General features: G+C 43.6%; 1 protein-coding gene and 3 pseudogenes across 1 annotated transcript in view; 2 read left to right on the top strand and 2 right to left on the bottom strand.

The window, feature by feature from the left end:
• Positions 1 to 1,579, top strand: part of Zfp494l1 (zinc finger protein 494 like 1) — a 30,733-nt gene extending 29,154 nt beyond the window's left edge. The window contains exons 4-5 of the mRNA XM_039100690.2: positions 112 to 265; positions 349 to 1,579. Of these exons, the coding sequence (XP_038956618.1) occupies positions 112 to 265; positions 349 to 1,310 (1,116 nt within the window). The 3' untranslated portion in view covers positions 1,311 to 1,579. The remainder of the gene's footprint in view (positions 1 to 111; positions 266 to 348) is intronic.
• Vom1r-ps108 (vomeronasal 1 receptor pseudogene 108) lies at positions 2,887 to 3,862 on the top strand (annotated as a pseudogene).
• Mtdh-ps1 (metadherin, pseudogene 1) lies at positions 12,576 to 17,463 on the bottom strand (annotated as a pseudogene).
• Positions 17,464 to 17,475: 12 nt separating this feature from the next.
• Positions 17,476 to 21,405, bottom strand: Sbk1-ps1 (SH3 domain binding kinase 1, pseudogene 1; annotated as a pseudogene).
• Positions 21,406 to 22,464: the final 1,059 nt, after the last annotated feature.

Raw genomic sequence — 22,464 nt, 5'->3', positions numbered from 1 at the left:
GACCTTGTCATAAGGTTTCTAACCTTGAGATGGAGTCAGGCTGGTCCATCATTGACCAGAAGCTACATGTTAAGGTAGAGGCTTACAGTGGTCACCTGGTTTTGTTTACAGGTCCATGTTTGTATGCATGGGCAGGAAGCCCTCTTTTCTGAGAACATGCCCTTAAAAGAAGTCATCACACATTTGGAGCAACAGAAAGCAGCAGCAACTCCAACAGAAGAGAATGTAAGGTCACTCTTGGCTATCCCCAAAGATATGGCAACAGGTGAGTCAGAAGGCTGGACAGAAGAGGGATGTTGTGTGGATCCTTACTTGTGCACAATTTCACTGGCTGTCTTATTTTCACAGGATATGAAAATACAGAAAACTGCCAAACTCCCTGGAATGCTAGTGTTCGAAATGGCAGTGTTAATAGTATAGGAACCATGAGGGATTCCCTCCTCACTCTCCAGAGAGTGCAGTATCAAGAGCCTGAAGAGGGGGATGTTTTATATGAAATCCCACAGGTTGTCAGAAGAGCAAGTCAAGGTACTTCAAGGTTTCAGGAAAGGTCCCTGAGAGCACCTTCTTCTGAAGATGTCCTTATGGAGGCAAAACCAGTGTTTCTCTCACTGACAGAACAGTCTGAGGACATTGGGGATGGCCACAACACTACTGATGTAAATGGTGGTATTAGTCTCACAAATGAGGAGGATTCCATTTTTATTATCCAGAGAGAGCAGTATTCTGAGCCTGATATGGAAGGTGTTTCTTATGGAGTGCCACAGGATTTAAGAATTGCAGTGTGCGGTACCTCCAGGTCCCTGCAAGAGTCCCTATGGGCAGCTTCTTCTGAAGTAGTCCCTATGAAGGTACCAGGGTTCCTTTCCAGGGCAGAGCAGCCTAATCCTAAGCCTGTCCCTCTTTTCCAGAATTATGAGGTAAATTCCACCTTTGAGGGTTACCAGGAGAGACTCCAGAGAGACCCCAAACCATATAAATGTGAGGAATGTTCCAGAACCTTCAAATATCCCTGCAACCTCTCCATCCACCAGAAAACACACAGAAAGGAGAGACCGTTTTTCTGTAAGGAATGCCAGGTAGGTTTTTATGAAGACTCAGAACTTCAAGTTCATGAGGTCATACACAAGGCAGAGAAGCCTTTCACATGCAGTTCATGTGGAAAGGCTTTCAGATACAAGACCAACCTGCAGGCTCATGAGAGAATTCACACAGGAGAGAAGCCTTACTCCTGCTCTCTGTGTAATAGTAGCTTCCGCCAGTCATCCACGTACCACCGTCACCTGAGGAAGTTCCACAAATCAGAATGAACGGTGGACTTTACTCACCAGAGACAAGTAGGGCTTCACTCATCCTCAGTGTCTCATCTGCACATGAAGTAGCATGTAGCTTCTCAGTAATGGTTAACCAGTGAGGATGATTCATTTAATATTTAGATTGTTCCTTCCATGTGTTGTCCCATGCCATTGGCATGTGAAGTTAAAAATGAAGTTTTTGTCTGTTTACTAAAGTTTTCCAAGTACCTAAATACTGGCTGTTATCGGATTTCCCAGTAGTAAATAAAGATCTGTTTCTCTTGTTTTATGTGTCTTGTGTGTTTGTGTATCCAGCATGTTAGTGGGTGCCAGTGTGTGGGGCTATGGTGTCCTACCTTCCACCTTATTTGTTACAGACTTTCTTGTTTAACAATTTGTTCTCCAGGAAAGGGTACTTTGAAGAACATACCATCCTCTTGTCTTCATTCTCCACAGTTCTTAGGAAGCTGAGCTCTGACAAATATCTCTGTCACTGGATCTGCCTTTCAAGAATTTTTATTTTATGTGTGTATGCTTGAGTGTATATATTTGTATTTCCTGTTTGAAGGAGCCGTTTTGTGTCTGTGGGTCCATCAGATCTCCTGCTTTTATTTGGGTTAATTTGTTTTGACTGTTACCTGATCTACACAGAATATGACCTCACGTTGCCACTTTGATTTGCATCCCTCATTGTATTTCCTTCATTTTGGAGGGTGATGTATTTCATTTCGCATAAACTTTGGACATTTCTGAGATGTTTGTAGGAAATTTATCCAAGTGTGAATCCATTCCTCATTTGTTTTATATGTTACATTTTTTCCAAACTTAGTTTTAAATATTTTCTTTATGGTGGAGTCATGTGAGAGGTACATAATGCTTTTATGCTGGACCCGAGTTCAGCACCCAGCTCCGGCCAGTGTCTCACAAACATTTATAAATTGAACTGTAGAAGATCTCATGCCTATGGCCTCTGTTGACCCTCATACTTACATTCAACCTCCCCCAGCAAACATAATTAAAAACAAAATAAATCTTAGCTACAATTAATCTTTATAAAATGTGAATATATAACTACTCAATATATTTTGTTGTTTCTTTTGATGGAGTTTGAATTTCAGTCACATTAATTCATGAAATGATGGTGTATTCTGAAAGTTTCTCCTTGAAAAATCATTAGTATTTAGTTAAAACTAATGAAAACAAATTTTCCTTTCTTTTCTCTTTTCTTCCTTCCTTCCTTGCTTCCTTCCTTCCTTTCTTTTGTTCTTTCTTTCTGACAGGGTTTTTCTGAATGTAGCCTGGCTTTCCTATAAGTGAGTTGGTAGTCCAGGTTAACCTCTGATTCATTGATCTGTCTGTCTCTGCCTCTGCCCCTTGGATGCTAGGATTGAGGCTTATGCCACTGCATCTAGTGAAAATATTAATTTTTAAGAGACATATCTATTACTTTACTTTGCATTTAAATAATAGAGGACATCTACTTCTATAAAGAAGTCTAAAATTTTAGACATTTCTTCAGTGAAAGCTACATAAATACAGTGAAGTAATGGCTATTTTATTTAAACTAACTTCATGAAATAATGCACACTCAATGCATTTCTATGGTCTGTTGATCCGATTAGATTTATTTTTTGAAATAGGAATATAAATGGCTACTGCAAATGTGGCAGTGGGCATTTTCCCCTTCCCCCAGATTTCAATGGGAATGCTTCACAATTAATGCTTTTGTAAGCCTTTTTCCTATTAACTGGGAAGCATTTAATGTCCAAAGATGTGATTATAGAGCAAATGACTTTTGCCAGCTATTCAACTATCATCTCAAAAGGTATTCCACAGACAAGGCTAGATTTTGGATTTAAGGATTTCCTGGATGATACTGCCTATAAATTGGTACTGAATAACACTGGGGATGTCTGTGTATACCATGTGTCTACTGACTAGCTACCAGGCAATCACAATCAGCCCCAGCAACTCCAGGTGGATGAAGATGAAACCCAGAGCCACCAAGTACATTGGTCACTCTTAATCACAGAGGTAGCTTGTGCACTGGCTTCTAAACATCTTGATTCCAGCAAGAATGTCAGGCCCCAGGTACAATAAAAATGTGACTTAACAGGATGAGTTCATTGGTACTGCTCATTGCTTGCTTCTGGCAGTGGGGCAACTACACCTCATATGTCCTTACTGTGCCTCTCTTAAGGACTGTGTCTGGGACTCATGTCCTGCTCAAGTGTCTCCATGGTATATATCCTCTACAGACACAAGACAAATAAAGTATAGCCACAGTACTCAGAACTTTCTGAAAATCTCTTCTGAGGACAGAGCTGCCCAAACAATCCTCATCCAGCTGTGCACATTTGTAGTCTCTTACTAATTCTCTTCTACTATGGTTGTCTTTACAACCTACTCCACATACCCGAAGCTATGGAGAGTTAAGTGTATTTCTGTTTCTAGAAATATGCTTTCCCGCGTTTTGCCCCTTTGGTCTCATTAGCAATAGGAAGTTGAATTCCAGCCTGTGTTCACCCTGCTGTGGTAAAAGATGGCAACCTTCAAGTATGACATGAACCCTAGTTGTCTCTTCATTTCTAAGTATGGATAATCTTTTTATCTGTCGGAGGATACTAAGACAATGGTTGCTGGGAATTGAACTCAGGACCTCTGGAAGGGCAGTTGGTGCTCTTAACCGCTGAGCCATCTCTCCAGCCCGACTACATGCTTTTAACCACTGAGTCAGCTCTCCAGCTCCAAGCTATTGTTCTCATATGTTGACATTACAGTCCTCCAAATGTCACCATTGGTCTGGAAATGTCCTAAAAATTATGGAAATGGAGGTCGCCTTAAGAAAATTAGCCTAAGAAGGGCAAATGGTACCTTTTCTATTATGTGAACCAGAATAAAATAGGAATTTCTGAGATGAGGCATAAATCTAGAGAACAGAAAATGGTAACAGATGAGATACTGAATGGATGAATATGACAGAAGCACATAATGCACATATATGAAAATACCACATTGTCATCCCTTAGTATATACAATGAATATACTCCTTAAATTAAAAAGTAACTAAAACCTACTACCACAGGTTTGTGGCCTGGTCGGTTCATTTTACCCATGAGTCATGATCAGTAACATCCACTTTCTCTAGAAGGTACATCAAAATACTTTGTGTAAAATTAAGCTTCTTGTATATATTTATTTCTTCAAGAAAATATATCTCTGGCTTCTGTTATCTGGAGCAGTTACATTACTAACATACTTAATTTATAACAAATTTTTATAGAAAAAATTTGGGCAAAGAAAAAATCAGTTTTGCATGTGATCATCTGGTCCTCTGTAGTATGCACATCCTAATAACCCGTTGAGCAGCTAAGAGCTGCATCACCTCTATGGTGAGAGAAGACATGTTAACAGATGAAACCACACAGGGAAAAGTTCCAGTTCTGGCTTTAATGCTGTTCTTTTTTTTTCTCAGAATATTACATTCTGTTTTCTTTTTCTTTTTTTTTTATTTTTTATTTTTTTTTATTAACTTGAGTATTTCTTTTTTTTTGTTTTCATTCATTTTTAATTTTTTCATCCATTTTTTTTATTAACTTGAGTATTTCTTATATACATTTCAAGTGTTATTCCCTTTCCCGGTTTCCGGGCAAACATCCCCCTCCCCCCTCCCCTTCCTTATGGGTGTTCCCCTCCCAACCCTCCCCCCATTGCCGCCCTCCCCCCATAGACTAGTTCACTGGGGGTTCAGTCTTAGCAGGACCCAGGGCTTCCCCTTCCACTGGTGCTCTTACTAGGATATTCATTGCTACCTATGGGGTCAGAGTCCAGGGTCAGTCCATGTATAGTCTTTAGGTAGTGGCTTAGTCCCTGGAAGCTCTGGTTGCTTGGCATTGTTGTACTTTTGGGGTCTCGAGCCCCTTCAAGCTCTTCCAGTTCTTTCTCTAATTCCTTCAATAGGGGACCTATTCTCAGTTCAGTGGTTTGCTGCTGGCATTCGCCTCTGTATTTGCTGTATTCTGGCTGTGTCTCTCAGGAGCGATCTACATCCGGCTCCTGTCCGTCTGCACTTCTTTGCTTCATCCATCTTGTCTAATTGGGTGGCTGTATATGTATGGGCCACATGTGGGGCAGGCTCTAAATGGGTGTTCCTTAAGTCTCTGTTTTAATCTTTGCCTCTCCCTTCCCTGCCAAGGGTATTCTTTTTCCTCATTTAAAGAAGGAGTGAAGCATTCACATTTTGATCATCTGTCTTGAGTTTCGTTTGTTCTAGGGATCTAGGGTAATTCAAGCATTTGGGCTAATAGCCACTTATCAATGAGTGCATACCATGTATGTCTTTCTGTGATTGGGTTAGCTCACTCAGGATGATATTTTCCAGTTCCAACCATTAGCCTACGAATTTCATAAACTCGTTGTTTTTGATAGCTGAGTAATATTCCATTGTGTAGATGTACCACATTTTCTGTATCCATTCCTCTGTTGAAGGGCATCTGGGTTCTTTCCATTTTCTGGCTATTATAAATAAGGCTGCGATGAACATAGTGGAGCACGTGTCTCTTTTATATGTTGAGGCATCTTTTGGGTATATGCCCAAGAGAGGTATAGCTGGATCCTCAGGCAGTTCAATGTCCAATTTTCTGAGGAACCTCCAGACTGATTTCCAGAATGGTTTTACCAGTCTGCAATCCCACCAACAATGGAGGAGTGTTCCTCTTTCTCCACATCCTCGCCAGCATCTGCTGTCACCTGAGTTTTTGATCTTAGCCAATCGCACTGGTGTGAGGTGAAATCTCAGGGTTGTTTTGATTTGCATTTCCCTTATGACTAAAGATGTTGAACATTTCTTTAGGTGTTTCTCAGCCATTCGGCATTCCTCAGCTGTGAATTCTTTGTTTAGCTCTGAACCCCATTTTTTAATAGGGTTATTTGTTTCCCTGCGGTCTAACTTCTTGAGCTCTTTGTATATTTTGGATATAAGGCCTCTATCTGTTGTAGGATTGGTAAAGATCTTTTCCCAATCTGTTGGTTGCCGTTTTGTCCTAACCACAGTGTCCTTTGCCTTACAGAAGCTTTGCAGTTTTATGAGATCCCATTTGTCGATCTGATGATTTTTTGAATTTCCTCTGAATCTGTAGTTATGTCTCCCTTTTCATTTCTGATTTTGTTAATTTGGACGCACTCTCTGTGTCCACTCGTTAGTCTGGCTAAGGGTTTATCTATCTTGTTGATTTTCTCAAAGAACCAACTTTTGGTTCTGTTGATTCTTTCTATGGTCCTTTTTGTTTCTACTTGGTTGATTTCAGCTCTGAGTTTGATTATTTCCTGCCTTCTACTCCTCCTGGGTGTATTTGCTTCTTTTTGTTCTAGAGCTTTTAGGTGTGCTGTCAAGCTGCTGACATATGCTCTTTCCTGTTTCTTTCTGCAGGCACTCAGCGCTATGAGTTTTCCTCTTAGCACAGCTTTCATTGTGTCCCATAAGTTTGGGTATGTTGTATCTTCATTTTCATTAAATTCTAAAAAGTTTTTAATTTCTTTCTTTATTTCTTCCTTGACCAGGTTATCATTGAGTAGAGCATTGTTCAATTTCCACGTATATGTGGGCATTCTTCCCTTATTGTTATTGAAGACCAGTTTTAGGCCGTGGTGGTCCGATAGCACGCATGGGATTATTTCTATCTTTCTGTACCTGTTGAGGCCCGTTTTTTGACCAATTATATGGTCAATTTTGGAGAAAGTGCCATGAGGAGCTGAGAAGAAGGTATATCCTTTTGCTTTAGGATAGAATGTTCTATAAATATCTGTTAAGTCCATTTGGCTCATGACCTCTCTTAGTCTGTCGACATCACTGTTTAATTTCTGTTTCCATGATCTGTCCATTGATGAGAGTGGGGTGTTGAAATCTCCCACTATTATTGTGTGAGGTGCAATGTGTGTTTTGAGCTTTAGTAAGGTTTCTTTTATGTATGTAGGTGCCCTTGTATTTGGGGCATAGATATTTAGGATTGAGAGTTCATCTTGGTGGATTTTTCCTTTGATGAATATGAAGTGTCCTTCCTTATCTTTTTTGATGACTTTTAGTTGGAAATTGATTTTATTTGATATTAGAATGGCTACTCCAGCTTGCTTCTTCTGACCATTTGCTTGGAAAGTTGTTTTCCAGCCTTTCACTCTGAGGTAGTGTCTGTCTTTGTCTCTGAGGTGTGTTTCCTGTAGGCAGCAGAATGCAGGGTCCTCGTTGCGTATCCAGTTTGTTAATCTATGTCTTTTTATTGGGGAGTTGAGGCCATTGATATTGAGAGATATTAAGGAATAGTGATTATTGTTTCCCTTTATATTCATATTTGGATGTGAGGTTATGTTTGTGTGCTTTCATTCTCTTTGTTTTGTTGCCAAGACGATTAGTTTCTTGCTTCTTCTAGGGTATAGCTTGCCTCCTTATGTTGGGCTTTACCATTTATTATCCTTTGTAGTGCTGGATTTGTAGAAAGATATTGTGTAAATTTGGTTTTGTCATGGAATATCTTGGTTTCTCCATCAATGTTAATTGAGAGTTTTGCTGGATACAGTAACCTGGGCTGGCATTTGTGTTCTCTTAGGGTCTGTATGACATCAGTCCAGGATCTTCTTGCCTTCATAGTTTCTGGCGAGAAGTCTGGTGTGATTCTGATAGGTCTCCCTTTATATGTTACTTGACCTTTTTCCCTTACTGCTTTTAATATTCTTTCTTTATTTTGAGCGTTTGGTGTTTTGACAATTATGTGACGGGAGGTGTTTCTTTTCTGGTCCAATCTATTTGGAGTTCTGTAGGCTTCTTGTATGTCTATGGGTATCTCTTTTTTTAGGTTAGGGAAGTTTTCTTCTATGATTTTGTTGAAGATATTTACTGGTCCTTTGACCTGGGAGTCTTCACTCTACCTATTATCCTTAGGTTTGATCTTCCCATTGAGTCCTGGATTTCCTGTATGTTTTGGACCAGTAGCTTTTTCCGATTTACATTATCTTTGACAGTTGAGTCAATGATTTCTATGGAATCTTCTGCTCCTGAGATTCTCTCTTCCATCTCTTGTATTCTGTTGGTGAAGCTTGTATCTACAGCTCCTTGTCTCTTCTTTTGGTTTTCTATATCCAGGGTTGTTTCCATGTGTTCTTTCTTGATTGCTTCTATTTCCATTTTTAATTCCTTCAACTGTTTGATTGTGTTTTCCTGGAATTCTTTCAGGGATTTTTGCGATTCCTCTCTGTAGGCTTCTACTTGTTTATTAATGTTTTCCTGTGTTTCCCTAAGTGTGTTCATGTCTTTCTTGAAGTCTTCCAGCATCATGATCAAATATGATTTTGAAACTAGATCTTGCTTTTCTGGTGTGTTTGAATATTCCATGTTTGTTTTGGTGGGAGAATTGGGCTCCGATGATGGCATGTAGTCTTGGTTTCTGTTGCTTGGGTTCCTGCGCTTGCCTCTCACCATCAGATTATCTCTAGTGTTACTTTGTTCTGCTATTTCTGAGAGTGGCTAGACTGTCCTATAAGCCTGTGTGTCAGGAGTGCTGTAGACCTGTTTTCCTCTCTTTCAGTCAGTTATGGGGACAGAGTGTTCTGCTTTCGGGCGTGTAGTTTTTCCTCTCTACAGGTCTTCAGCTGTTCCTGTGGGCCTGTTTCTTGAGTTCACCAGGCAGCTTTCTTGCAGCAGAAAATTTGGTCTTACCTGTGGTCCCGAGGCTCACGTTCGCTCGTGGCTTGCTGCCCAGGGGCTCTCTGCAGCGGCAGCAACCAGGAAGACCTGTGCCGCCCCTTCCGGGAGCTTCAGTGCACCAGGGTTCCAGATGGTCTTTGGCTTTTTCCTCTGGCGTCCGAGATGTGTGTGCAGGGAGCAGTCTCTTCTGGTTTCCCAGGCTTGTCTGCCTCTCTGAAGGTTTAGCTCTCCCTCCCACGGGATTTGGGTGCAGAGAACTGTTTATCCGGTCTGTTTCTTTCCGGTTCCGGTGGTGTCTCAGGCAGGTGTCCTGCTGCTCCTGGGCCCTCCTCCACGGGAGCCCAGAGGCCTTATACAGTTTCCTCTTGGGCCAGGGATGTGGGCAGGGGTGAGCAGTGTTGTTGGTCTCTTCTGCTCTGCAGCCTCAGGAGTGCCCACCTGACCAGGCGGTTGGGTCTCTCTCTCACCGGGTCTGGGAGCAGAGAGCTGCTGCGGGCCGGGATCCACGGGTGTGGGACTTCCGGTAAACACAGAATGTGCCTGGTCCTAGAGAAATTCTGCTTCCGTGTGTCCCAAGCTCACCAGGCAGCTTTCTTGCAGCAGAAAATTTGGTCTTACCTGTGGTCCCGAGGCTCAGGTTCGCTCGTGGGGTGCTGCCCAGGGGCTCTCTGCAGTGGCAGCAACCAGGAAGACCTGTGCCGCCCCTTCCGGGAGCTTCAGTGCACCAGGGTTCCAGATGGTCTTTGGCTTTTTCCTCTGGCGTCCGAGATGTGTGTGCAGGGAGCAGTCTCTTCTGGTTTCCCAGACTTGTCTGCCTCTCTGAAGGTTTAGCTCTCCATCCCACGGGATTTGGGTGCAGAGAACTGTTTATCCAGTCTGTTCGAGTATTTCTTATATACATTTCGAGTGTTATTCCCTTTCCAGGTTTCCGGGCAAACATCCCCCTCCCCCCTCCCCTTCCTTATGGGTGTTCCCCTCCCCACCCTCCCCCCATTGCCACCCTCCCCCCAACAGTCTAGTTCACTGGGGGTTCAGTCTTAGCAGGACCCAGGGCTTCTCCTTCCACTGGTGCTCTTACTAGGATATTCATTGCTACCTATGAGAGAGGCATTGACTTACTGTTTTCTAAACTGTGACACCATAAGCCAGGAGCACCAGGCTCAGGTGCGTTTATATGGTTTGTATCCACTTTTAAGGTTTCATCCAGATCTCACTTTTACTTTGAGTTTCCCATTTCCAAAAAGGGACAATTTTTATTACTTTTCTTTTTATCAACCTGAACATTATTTTCCGTCTTCCCTGACTTAATTCTTAGCCTCTCATCTACTGAATTGTCTGTGAGCTTTCTCTGCGTATTAGGGAAATTATTATGTGGTAACCAGCTCCAAAACATCTGAGGATTTTTGTTCTCATTTTGTATATCTTCTAGGCAGTAGCTTTTCTTATTATGGAATCTGTTTTCCAGTAAATAAAATTGGGATTTAAACATACTCTAAAGGAAAGTTGCTAAAAATACATTTAATTCTGGCTTATAATTTCACCAGAATGCTTTCTTACTTTTTGCCACAAAAGGTAGCATTGTGACTATTGGGAAAATGTGAGAGTTGCTAACAGATGAGATAATGTTGCTACAAGGGTATCATAGTCTGGATTTGACAATTCGTCTGGGCTTATATGGTGTAATACTGTTTGGGGGAGGAAATTAAATTATAAGCTCTTTTTTTGGCATATAGTATAAACCATGCTAGGTATGAGTTCTTGAAAGGTAAGCATTCTGCCTTCAGAATGTTCACACAGCCAGAACAGAGTCCCAGCTAGTCTGAGTAAAATGGAATGAGAAGAGTTCTTATTCACTTTTCTGCAAATTTTCTATCCACTTGAAATAATCTCACACATTTAAAAAAAATCAACAATTAGGAAACATAGCAACATGTCTCAAACTTTAATTTCAGCACTCAGGATGGAGAAACAGAAAAATTTCTGTGACTATGAAACCAGTTCAGTCTACTTAGCAAGCTCAATAAAACTAGGGCTATATATATAGAAACTACATCTAAAGGACATAACAAAACAGACAAACAAGCAAAAATAATAAAAAGAGTGCTTGAAGAAGTAGAACAGTCCTGGATCCCCAGCACTGGGGAGGTAAAGCCATAGAGCAAAGTCAGGCTCATGCTCACATAGTTTTTAAGATTACTAGGACACCAAGAGTTGCCCACAAACCACACGAACACCAGTCTTAGTCCAACAGGGATGGTTTATTGAATGCACACCCTAATACTGATCGATGAGGATAGTAGCTCAGGCTATAGACAAATATAAGTGACAGTATTTATGACCCTTGGTCATAGCTTTTAAACAGTAATTCCAGGTGCCACAGGAAACAAGCTGCTATTTACAGTGTACATGGCCATGCATGCAGTGTTTGCAGTTACAGAGAGGCCTACAGGTTTCCTAGGGACCACACAGTGCCTAAAAATAGTGACAGATCACACATTTAAATCAACACAATTTCAAGCCAAATGAAATTTTTTGTAAAATCATGAATTGCATTCAAGAAATTGGTGCATATCAAATGCAGTGCAGGTTAAGGCAGTTAAAAAATGTATTCCTGGTAACTGGAGGTCTCAAGACAATGTCAATTAAAGCTGTCTGACTACTTTTCCACTCTTTCTCACATGCTCAAAAACTGTGAATTATTTCATCCTTTTTTTTTTTTCCTTTTTTTCGGAGCTGGGGACCGAACCCAGGGCCTTGCAGTTGCTAGGCAAGTGCTCTACCACTGAGCCAAATCCCCAACCCGAATTACTTCATCCTTAAGGTAAAACATGTACTAACAACAAAGAGTAGACACTGGGAATTTGGTAGGGAAAGGGAAAAATTAATTTGGATTTTGCCTGAAAAGTCTTCAAATCATAAACAAGAGCATTGTTTGCTAGTCTCAGCCTTGTATGTATCAAATAAATAATATAGTTTACTTTTCTTCATTTAAAATATACTCAAGTAATTCAAGTAATGTAAGACTATCAAAAATAACTTATAAGTAATACAAGGGTCAGTCAATTGCATTTTTTTTACTGCTTTATCTTTTAAAGAACTGTAAACTATTCCAAGGCAGTTAGTTAAACAAATGATAAATGACTTCTATTTGCACTTCTGATTCTTTAATACAAATCACTACAACAAATATGTAAGATATGGAAGATTATGCATTTGATCAAAGCACTTTGAATTAAGTCTAAAACAGATTGAAATTGTCTAAGGTCATTCATAAGACCCAAGGACTTGCATACTGGTTTCTAGGAAGCCTTCTCTTTAATCAGAATCCATTATTCCTGAACTGCAGATGAGACAAGGCACAATCAGTTGTAAACAGAGAACTGTTGTAAAACCAGGATAATATTCTTAAATTAAGATCATTCTCATTCAATTGAAAAGACTCTCCCAAGTGTCTTCCAGCACTATAGGATATATTATGTTGACAACTTAATTTCATAAATTAACTTTCCTTTCATTCCATTTTATGGTGTTTTTGTTCATTTTTGTTTTAAAACTTGGTTTAAATTTATATACAGTTCAGTACATGTTTACAAACTTATTGCATAGAGAACATAATCTTCAAGACAGTATTTGTAAACACATATCCAATTCAAGACAAAAATATCACATTTCCCATTTGCTTTTTTCTTCTCTTTTATTTGTTTTGGAGATTGGCAGTTAGTTTCAGACCTGGTTTGTGACAGAGGTGAGGGAGGCACACTGTTTTGCTCCCTATTTGACTTGCTTTTGTCTGTGAACCTTGTAATATCTGTGGCAGTTGAGAAGAGCTCAGCAGAAATAGTAGGCAGAAGAGTCTGGATACACTGTTCATTTTTAACCTCTACTTCAGCTGGATCAATAGTACTCACGGTCTTCAGGGAACAAACGTTTTCCCAGTTTGGAATTGCTTTGCAAGTAGTCACTAGAATCTCTTCTCTAATGTCCTTTTCTAGTTCTTCTGTATCCTGTATGAAATAGTTGTTTTCACCTTGCTTCTTTTTTCTTTTTTTTCTGTTTTTTTTTTATTTTCATTTAAGATTGTCCAGTTGGCATTCTCTCTCCTTTATCTTTGTCATCATCTGATTACTTTTGAGCATTAGAAATCAGTTCCTGGGACATCAGAAGTAACGTTCTTTCTTCATCTACCCAGTTCCCCCACTCCTCTGCTGGTACATTCCAGTCTGAGCTCAGATCAGTAGAAAACAAGCCATTTAACTTAGTCCATTTGTCATTGATATAGGGTTATAGTCTTAGAAACCGGTTCAACAGTAGACCCAAGTGGCAGAAAATACTAAGCAATCACTCCAATTCCTTCCCCAGTTTTTATCATTTGCATTACTGTCAGTGGTGTCTCGAGTCCAAGCAGATAGTGGTTTTCCTCTTGTCTGCAGAAGCAGGTGGGACAGAGTTCCATTTCCCCTCACCTGCACTCAATGGTAAGATGTCGGGAGCCATAATGGGACAAGCTTATAAGTAGCAGGTGATCTTCCTGAGACAACCTGCTTCAGATTATTATATAATCTGCCACAGGTTTGCCCTTATTAAGCAAGGCTATAAGAGAATTCATTTTAGGAATGGTTTCTGCTATTAATATGCTTTTCCTGTTATTATTAAACATATATAACAATCACTAAGTAATAGCCCATCCCTTTGCAGCACATCTCTGCAGAGCTATGAAGATGTACTTGTCTTGTAGTGATGCTGTATACACAAAGAGATGATTTTTAAGTCTTAATGATGATCCTATAAGAGTTCCTAAAATTATGTCAGTGATTATTAAACTCTTTTATAGTATGACTACTAATGGGTTTTTTCCTGATAGTCAAAACTGCAATGAGAACTCTGCCAGTCTCCCAAGTGTCACCAGTTAATTGCTCTTAGATAACCAGAATTTCTCCTACCCAGAGCACATTCCAAGAGGTTGTAAACCAATTAAGGTCATAAAAAGGGAACTAACAATTTATTATCGGTACTAAGACAGAAGCTAAAATATTGACTGAGTTTATCTATAAAAAACTTCACTAGTAACTTTGTTATGGTTTTAAACCTCAGTGAACCTGTGGAGCTGAGACAGGTGATGGATGTTTAGCCAGGTAATTGTTATGCATGCAAACATTCTCTGCCATAAACTTCTGTTTCAGCTTATGATTTTATTTTTTGTGTGAATTTATGATGAACTTTGTAACATATATTCATGTATTTTGAAAGATGTATAGCTACTGAGGACAAAGAGAAGAGAAAAGAAAGTCTTCCCCTTAGGAGAATTTTTTGCCTTTCCCCACTTAGAGTAGAAAATTTTCCCTTTCCACATCTAGAAGAATTTTTCCCTTTCCCTGCTTAGGATCTTTCTGCTTTCCCCCTTAGCTTTCATAGGACACTTTATACAATTTAGTAATAAACTCTATAATCACTTTTCAAAGTGTTCCTTTTTCTTCTGCTATTTCTGACTAATAGAGGAAAGTTGGAACTTGAGCAGTTCCAGCTGAGTTCAAGGTGTTAATCACCTAAGCCAGAAGCCCTTTACCCTCAGAAAGAGCAAGAAAGTTTTTAAGACTTTTTAGAAGTTATCATAAGCATTTCAGTACAGTTAGAGAGCTAGAATGAAGACCCTCAGACTTAAAGCCATCGCCAGAGTCCAACTGCAGCACCACTACTGCCCTCTCCTGGCCGGGAGGCTCCTGGCAGTGAGATGAGTTTTACAGACTCCATAAACGGTAAGATTTTCCATTCCACCCTGAAGAATCCTGAATTTTAGAGTCTCCTTTTCCAGACTTAAAGTTGCTAATTTGAACATTTAGAGGAGAATTATCTTTATTCTTCGTGGAACCAATAGGAAATGATGCAGTTGCAATTTACTCGGTGGTGACTGTGATGGTATTTTCCAATGAACCAAAGTCAGTCAGTACTTTATCACGTTTAGGGGGTTGTCCTTTCTCTCTGTTAACTAATTTTAGTTTTCCAGGCTCCTTCATCAACTTCCTTCCCATCATGGCATGAACTGCATCCGACTTGGATTTCTTATTTTTCTTTGACTTTTTGTTTTCCTTGTCTGTCTCTGGTAGCTGCTTTGCTGCTTTACTTCAGGGAGTTCTAACAATTTCATCCTCTGGTACTTCAACAATCAATCTATTTGGTTTGGGCTTTTTAGGCAACCTCTTCCCAATTTTTCATTTGCTCCTGGCTTCTGATACTCTTCAGTGTGTCTGAGTTCTCGGGCTAGAGCAAGTCTGGCTGCTTTCTCCCGCTTGCATTTGTGGGTTAGGCTCCTTTGTTTCTTGCCTGCACTGGCAAAATCAGCAGCCTAGCACTAGCCAAGAAAGAAGAGCAGCAGCCGTGTGAACGCGCAGGTGCTCAACAGCAGCAATCTGCACCGATACCACGTTTGGTCCAGCCCCAGGGCCAGGACCAACTCAGTGTGCACACGAAGAAAACCTGGGGTGAAGAACAGCTTCCGCAGCTGAACATTTCTCTGTGAGCTGGGCCAGCTTGTTCTGTCAGCTCTTCCCTCCTGTCAGACAGACTCAAGGAATGAGGCCTGAGAACACAGATGCCACTGGAAGAGTCTTGGGAGGCAAGGAGGACCATCACACTTCAGGCAGAGCACGTGGAGGTAGCTCCTAACTCCAGAGCAGGGAGGGCACAGTGTTCCCAGACCTCTCAGCTAGCCTCTTGCCACTGCTACCGCCAAGAGGACATTAGCACTAGGCCCTGCTGTTGTCCCCTGGTGGAAAGATGCTTTCTGTAGCTGCAATTCAAGCACATGCAGAGGCCTGCTGGGTCATGTCTGTAATTTCTTAAATCTTCTGATATATTTAGAAAAGTGAATCCCAATTTTTAATGTACTTAGGGAAAACTGTTCCTTATGCATGCCTATGTACACCTAGATTTAATTACAGCAAATTCCCAGCAGTCTCATTCACCATAGCTCACAATAAGAGGGTCTACCTACTAATTGTCAATAAAAATTGTTCTATACACATGCAATGGAGTGGTCTACAGCATGAAAGTCAACAGTGAGTGACACACACAACATGGATGAATCATTTGGAAAACTAGACCCGAAGGATGCAATGCACACACACTCAGGGCACTTAATGACCTCTCTCTTCTCTCATGCCTCATAATATTTGGTGGTTTTTGAATGAACATGCGGATGTGACTGTCTCAAGTTATCTTTGAGGAGAAGGTTTTTATTGCAGATGTGAGGGAGACAAGAACAAGAAGCATCTAGAAGTATATACATTGCAGGGAAAGAGTAGTAAACTCAACATGGTGTTTTAGTCAAGGTTTTTAGTGTCACAATTTATGGAATGTCTGGATATATTAAGGGAATTTGTTGACTTACAGTCTGTAGTTCAACTACCCCAATAATGGTCAGCTGTAAGTGGGAAGTCCAAGAATCTAGTAGTTGCTCAGTTCCATGTGGCTAGTTGTTTCAGCTGGTCTTCTGAAGGAGATTACAGCAGACGTGCTGCAAGTAAATGCAAGCAGACGAAGAAGAGAGACTCTTTCTTCTTCCAATGTTCTTGTTTAGGTCTCCAGCAGAAGGTGTGGCCCAGATTAAACAAGCCTGGATCTGGGAAGTTTTTGGTTCCAGGCTGACTTTGAATTCAAATATATCCTTGCCTAAGTTCCCTGGGATTAAGGTGTGCACAGCTACCTTGCCTGGGCCTAAGCTTTTTATAGCCACTGTGCCTCAATATCACCATGCCAAGACCCAGGTCAGAAGCTTGTGTCTTCTGGCCTCAACATCTGGATCACAGGTAAGCCAATTTTGTATTGTCATTCATTCCAGATATAGTCAAGTTGAAAACCATGAATAGCCATTACACATGGCTAGTAGGCTGAACCTGGCCATGAGGAGAGAGAGGCAGTGTGAGCCTCTGTGTTAAAATATACTGAATCATGGTTCCTTTAGTTTTTTAAAACTAAAAATAGAGACATGCAAGACTTGAAGAAGCCCTCCTTGGAGAAGCCACACTCCTTATCTTGGATACATCTTTTTTTCCTTAATTTTACTTTAGTTGTACTTAAAATATGAAATTCTTCAAAAGCTCTGCTGAGAAGAAAGAAGGAAGGAAAAAGAATAAAGGAGGGGAAAATGAGGAAAGGAGAGAGTGAAGAAGAGAAAGAGATGTATGTGTGTGTGTGTGGGGTGGCACAGATTGATAGAATAAGTAGAATAGGAAAACGGAACCCAGTTATGGTTTAAAGAGTAGGGACTTGAATGAGCTTTTGGATTAATTTGAGTATTTTCAACTCAGAGCTGAGTCCAGTGTCTCTAATCCTGCTGCTGTGTGAGCGTCTCTCTCCCATAAGCTGCTACTGAGTCTCTATTATATAACTGATATCCCCTCATTTTCTTCTTTCACCTCATTGCCTCTGTCTCTTTGAAAAACTCCATATTGTTTACCTTATATCTATCTCTTCTTCCATGTCTCTTCCTAGTTTTTAGTTTTTTTTTCATTTTTCTAAATTTTTATTTTATAGCAATTGTCATAGTTAGAGAAGTAAATAACACATTTAAAAACCTCCTTAGGGCCAAAGGAAGCCAGAGTATTTACAAACACAAGGGGTAGGAGTGGGAAGACAGGGGTGTGAGGCTCTACAGCTTGAGAACCCAGGCTCTGCCCCAGACTAGGACACTGATGCCAACCACCAGGCCTGTCCTGTGGGCTCAGGCAAGGTTACACAGCCACAGGGCTCGCCTGCTCACAGAACCTGGTGGGAGACCTCTAGCTACCCCGAGGCCTTACCTCCCATCCAGGGAACTCCCCTACACCCCACAAGCCAGCTCAAAGGGGCCCCTGGGAAGCACCAAAGGACAGGGGGCAGTGTGAGGGAAACACAGGGTGGGACAGGTGTCAATAGATGATTTGGCCTGCTCTGGGGTGAGACAGAGATGTGCACATATGTGTGCATACATGAACAAACTGTACTTCACAGAAAAATTGCAAAGGAGGAGGTTCCTCTGTGGTTTGTCTTCTATGCCTCCATGTCTACTATGTTACTAACTTTTTGCAATTATTATTGGTTTCTTCAACAGTGACAAACTGAGGTAAACATCTGTAACCAACACCTCTCCTAAGGGGCAAAGGGTCCCAACCCAACCGACATAGACAGTACCAGCAGTGGCAAGAGCAGAGGCTGACCCAGCCTGAGTTCTGTTTGGGGTCAAGCTGGTTGCTACCTCTAAACAATGGGGCTGGGCTACCTACCTAAAGTCTCTTCTGAGGACTACCATCCTAGATACTACAAGGGAGAAGCCTCCCACACAGGATCTCAACAGAGAGGGTGCTTATGGGATGCGGGATGTCTACTGTGGAATCTCGCTTCCTTGTTATTGCAGATCAGGGTGGAGAGGCCTAAGGCAAGAGGAGAAGTAGCGGCTGGGAAGGAGGGCCTAATGGCCCCAGGTGGGCCAGGGCAGTGATGGGGGCCTTCTGAGACTCGGCTCTTGGCAGGAGGAGGGGTTTGCTACTTACCTGGCATATGTGGGCCCTGTGTCCACTAGGGAAGTGGTGGCACCCCAGGAGAGTAGGACCAGGCCCTGGAGCAACCACAGTTTGTAAACTGGACTCAGGCAGGGCAGGGAGACCTATAGCCCTTTGTGGTGGGTGTAAGGGGGTGTGTAGAGGTGGGGGCTCTGGGCGGAGGGGTGGTTGGTGCCCCTTGTAGCTAGCCAGCCAGCCCCAAGATGGAACCTCCTTGAATGACCAGGGACTTTTTGGAGGGACCTAGGAGAGGCAACACAGGTTGGCCAGTTGGGTGGTGCCAGGTAGAAGGCTCAGCCTCCTGGGTTAAGGTTATTGCAGGGTTCCTCAAGCCTCTTGTGTTGGCTCCCAAAGGAGAGCCGGGGCAGGGTGAAGTCCTGTTTTGCTGCCTAAGAACCTGAGCCAACAGCAGGTATCTCCTGGGATTCCCTGAGGAGTGTGGTAAAACATAGGCCTGGCTCTTGGCAGCTGCCTGGTGAGGTGTGTGGACACTGAAGTCAGCAGACACACGTCACATTCACTCCTGTCATTTCAGTGGCGTCCTGTCCCATCCGTGATGTGCTCCACTCCTGAAAGGGTACTGGCCTAGAACCGAGGCTCAGGCATGTGACTCCAACAGAAACCCAGGAATAGCTGACACAATTGTTCCCCTGCTTGTGGAATGCTCAGGGAGGGAACAGCTGGGCTGTGCATGTACTCCCTAGCCCTAGGGACACAGGAGTGCCGAGCCTCCTGTTCTCCAGCCATCTGCTCCCCTACTCCCAGGAGGGGCACACATTGGAGCTCTGTTCCCAAAAGCCTCGTGGCTGCAGTAATAGCTCTCCCTCCTGGGTTCAAAGTCCCCATCAGCGGGAGGAAGTGAGGGGTACCACTAGATACTCAGGTCTGTTCCTGCACACAACTTTTGCTACATGTAAGGGGCTTGACCTCTTCCTCTGACCTCCTGGACACCATTGTTATCAACCTAGTGCCTGTCCCTACCAGTTTCTAAGGATCTTGTGCCCATATCTGCCTGACACCAAAGCCCCCTTTCTGTGCCCAGGTTTGGATGGAATATTGTAGGGTTATCTGCCAAGGGGTATAAAGCGCCAGGAGTGTTCAGGTTCCAGAGCTCAGAGTCTGGCCCACAAGCTCCTGGCCTTTGTCAGGGGCCTCGGCTGCTCTGTGCTGAGGCCGGCCATATGCACGGTCATTTTGCTAGCTATGTCACCAGCCCACCACCCACCCGGTGTCTGGGCCTCCTAGTCTATGCTACTCTTTCCCACTGCCGCGCAGCGGCTGCTCCTTGTCCCTAGTACGGGTTAGAGTGCGCGGCTTCCCCGCAGCAGCTGTGCTGCAGCGGCTCAGACGCAGATCTCGATGGCTGTGGCCAATACCACCTGCCCTTTGCTCTTGTCCGCACGGCCATCGGTCCTGCCCGGGGGTGCGGGCGGAGCCAGACCAGCCTCAGGTACAGGTACTGGCACTGGCACTGGCACTGGCACTGGAACCGGTACCACGGGCCCTACGCTGGGTGGGGAAGGCCGCGAGTCGCTGCCACTCGCGGTGAACACAGTGCGCTTGAGTGGCCCTGGAGCCTCAAGGCACAGGGGCCCAGGCAGGCGGTCCCCAGGTGGCTTGCGTGCGCGGTGCGATGGCCCCCGCCGCAGCTCAGATGTGAGCTCATGCTTGAGGAAGCGAAAGACCTCCTTGGCGGGCCCACGCCGCTCAGGCTCCAGCGCCAGAAGCCGCTGGAACATGTGTAGAGCGGGCTCCGTAAAGCGGCGCCACTGGGATGGCAGCCTGGGCAGGCGACCCCGCTGCCACCGCACAAATTCCTCGAAGAAGGCATCGGCGCCTGACGCTGCCTCCCACGGGAAGTTGCCAGTGAGCACGCAGAAGATGAGCACGCCGAATGCCCACACATCCACGCCCGTGTCCACCGCGAAGCCATCGGCGCGGCCAGCCTGGCACACCTCGGGCGCCGTGTAGGGTATAGTGTGGCTTACACACTTCACACGACAGCCAGCCTACGCGCCGCGTCATGCCGAAGTCAGCCAGCTTCACGCGGTGGCACTCACGTCAAACAGCAGCACATTCTCGGGCTTGATGTCGCGGTGCACCAGCTGCCTGCTGTGCATGAAGTCCAGTGCCAGCCCCAGCTGCTGCACACAGCGCTTTACTGTGTCCTCCGGGAGCCCCACCTGAGGAGGGATGATGTCAAACAGGTCCCCAGCAGGTGCATACTCCTGAGCAAAGACATAGCACTCCTCCGTCTGGAAGACCAAGTCGAAGACTTTGATGATGAAGGGGCTAGATGATAGGCTGTTGGTGATGCTCACCTCACGCAGGAAGTTCTTCAGCTTGGTCTTACTCTTATTCACAAATTTAAGGGCCATTTTAGTGCCTGTGCCCTTGTAAGCCACCAGGTCGACCTTCCCGTAGGTCCCTTTACCCAGCTCCCGCACGAGCTCGTAGTGCTTGGTGACATCGCTGGCAGCCAGTGTGCGCAGGGTCAGGGCTTGCATGTCTTTGGTGAGGAGGGGCACACCTGCACCTGGTACAGGGGCGGCCCTCGGCCCACAGCAAGACAGGGAGTGGAGCGGTTCAGGCTCAGGGAAGCCCAGGCTCATCTTCTCCCTGGGCTGGGGCCGCGGGGACGCCGCGGCAGGGGGCCTGGGCGCCGTGTCGGTCTTCGTCTGCCCGGCCCGAGAGGGGCTCAGGGCACCACCACCACCCGCGGAAGGCGTCGCAAGGGATTTGGTCGCCCGGGTCCCGAGGCTTTGGGGCGCCCGCGGCTTCTCGTTAGCAAGAGGATCTCGCTGTCCTAGGTTTGGAATCCCGGTGTGCCGGAGCAGCCGGAGCAGCGGAGAGTGGGGCTAGCGCCCCAAGGCTGGGTCTCTGTGTCTTGAGGTGTGAGGTTGTAGGAAGCAGATCTTGGGTGGCCCGGGTTGGAGCGGTCCCTATGTCCCGGCAGCCGCGTGCAGGGATGGAGGTCACTACTCAGCCGCTGGGGGGTTCGCGGGCTGAGGCTGCGGCTCCGGCTTCGGCTCCTGCTCTGCCCGGCGCTCGGGCTCCAGCGCCGGCGCCCGCCCGGGCTGCGCTCCATCGCGGCCTCGCGGCTCCCCTAGTTTTTAGTTTTAAAAAGGTTTGTTTGGTTTCTACATTTTTCTTTACTGATAACACAGGGCATCACACCCAGCGCCTTGCAATAGCTGGAAAAGCCTGAGTTCCATCTCCATCTTATGTTAATTAGCTTGGTGTACTTGTATTCTTTTCATTTCTCCTCCTCAGTAAATACACCTTGAGAGAAAAGCATTCTATTTTTTTATGTCTTAATAACTAATTCACAAAGAATTAGTGGAATAGAATACTGATAACAGTAAATTAAATTATCTTATCAATAGTAGAATGATTTTTACTACCAGAAAAAAAATGACTTTAAGGATGCTTGAAGATTTAGGAAAAATTGAATTACAAGTAAGAAATAATTGCCTGTTTAATGTATATTAAGGAGCATGTTTAATATTTTTTACTTTAGCTATTCTGAATTATGACAGAGATTTTCCTGATTTTATTTTCATGTTTATTGAATGTAACCCCAAACTGACTGTTATATGAATCCTGCTCATGTGTTATATTCAAGAATAAACAGATACAGTGCTCTTGTCATGTGAAACCTATCTAATCCAACCTGCCCACTTCTGGAAAATAGACACAGGTGTATTTGGCTTTCTCTATTACTACTGTCAAGACTACTGTCTAGAGTTTCAGAAGCTATCATATATCTGCCTGATGTCAGGAATTATCATTCTTAATAAGTGAAACCAAACCAACAACAACAACAGAACTCTATTATATTATATACCTGACTAATATACTTCTGTATTTTTCTTACAGACAAAAAAAATAAACTCATCATTGTGACCCTAAATTCAATATCTCCAAATTATAAATCATAGTC

Source organism: Rattus norvegicus, chromosome 1 (genome assembly GCF_036323735.1).
Source record: "Rattus norvegicus strain BN/NHsdMcwi chromosome 1, GRCr8, whole genome shotgun sequence".
NCBI classification, from domain to species: Eukaryota; Metazoa; Chordata; class Mammalia; order Rodentia; family Muridae; genus Rattus; species Rattus norvegicus.
The sequence above is the reverse complement of the archived record's forward strand: the minus strand, read 5'-3'. Positions and strand labels throughout refer to the sequence as shown.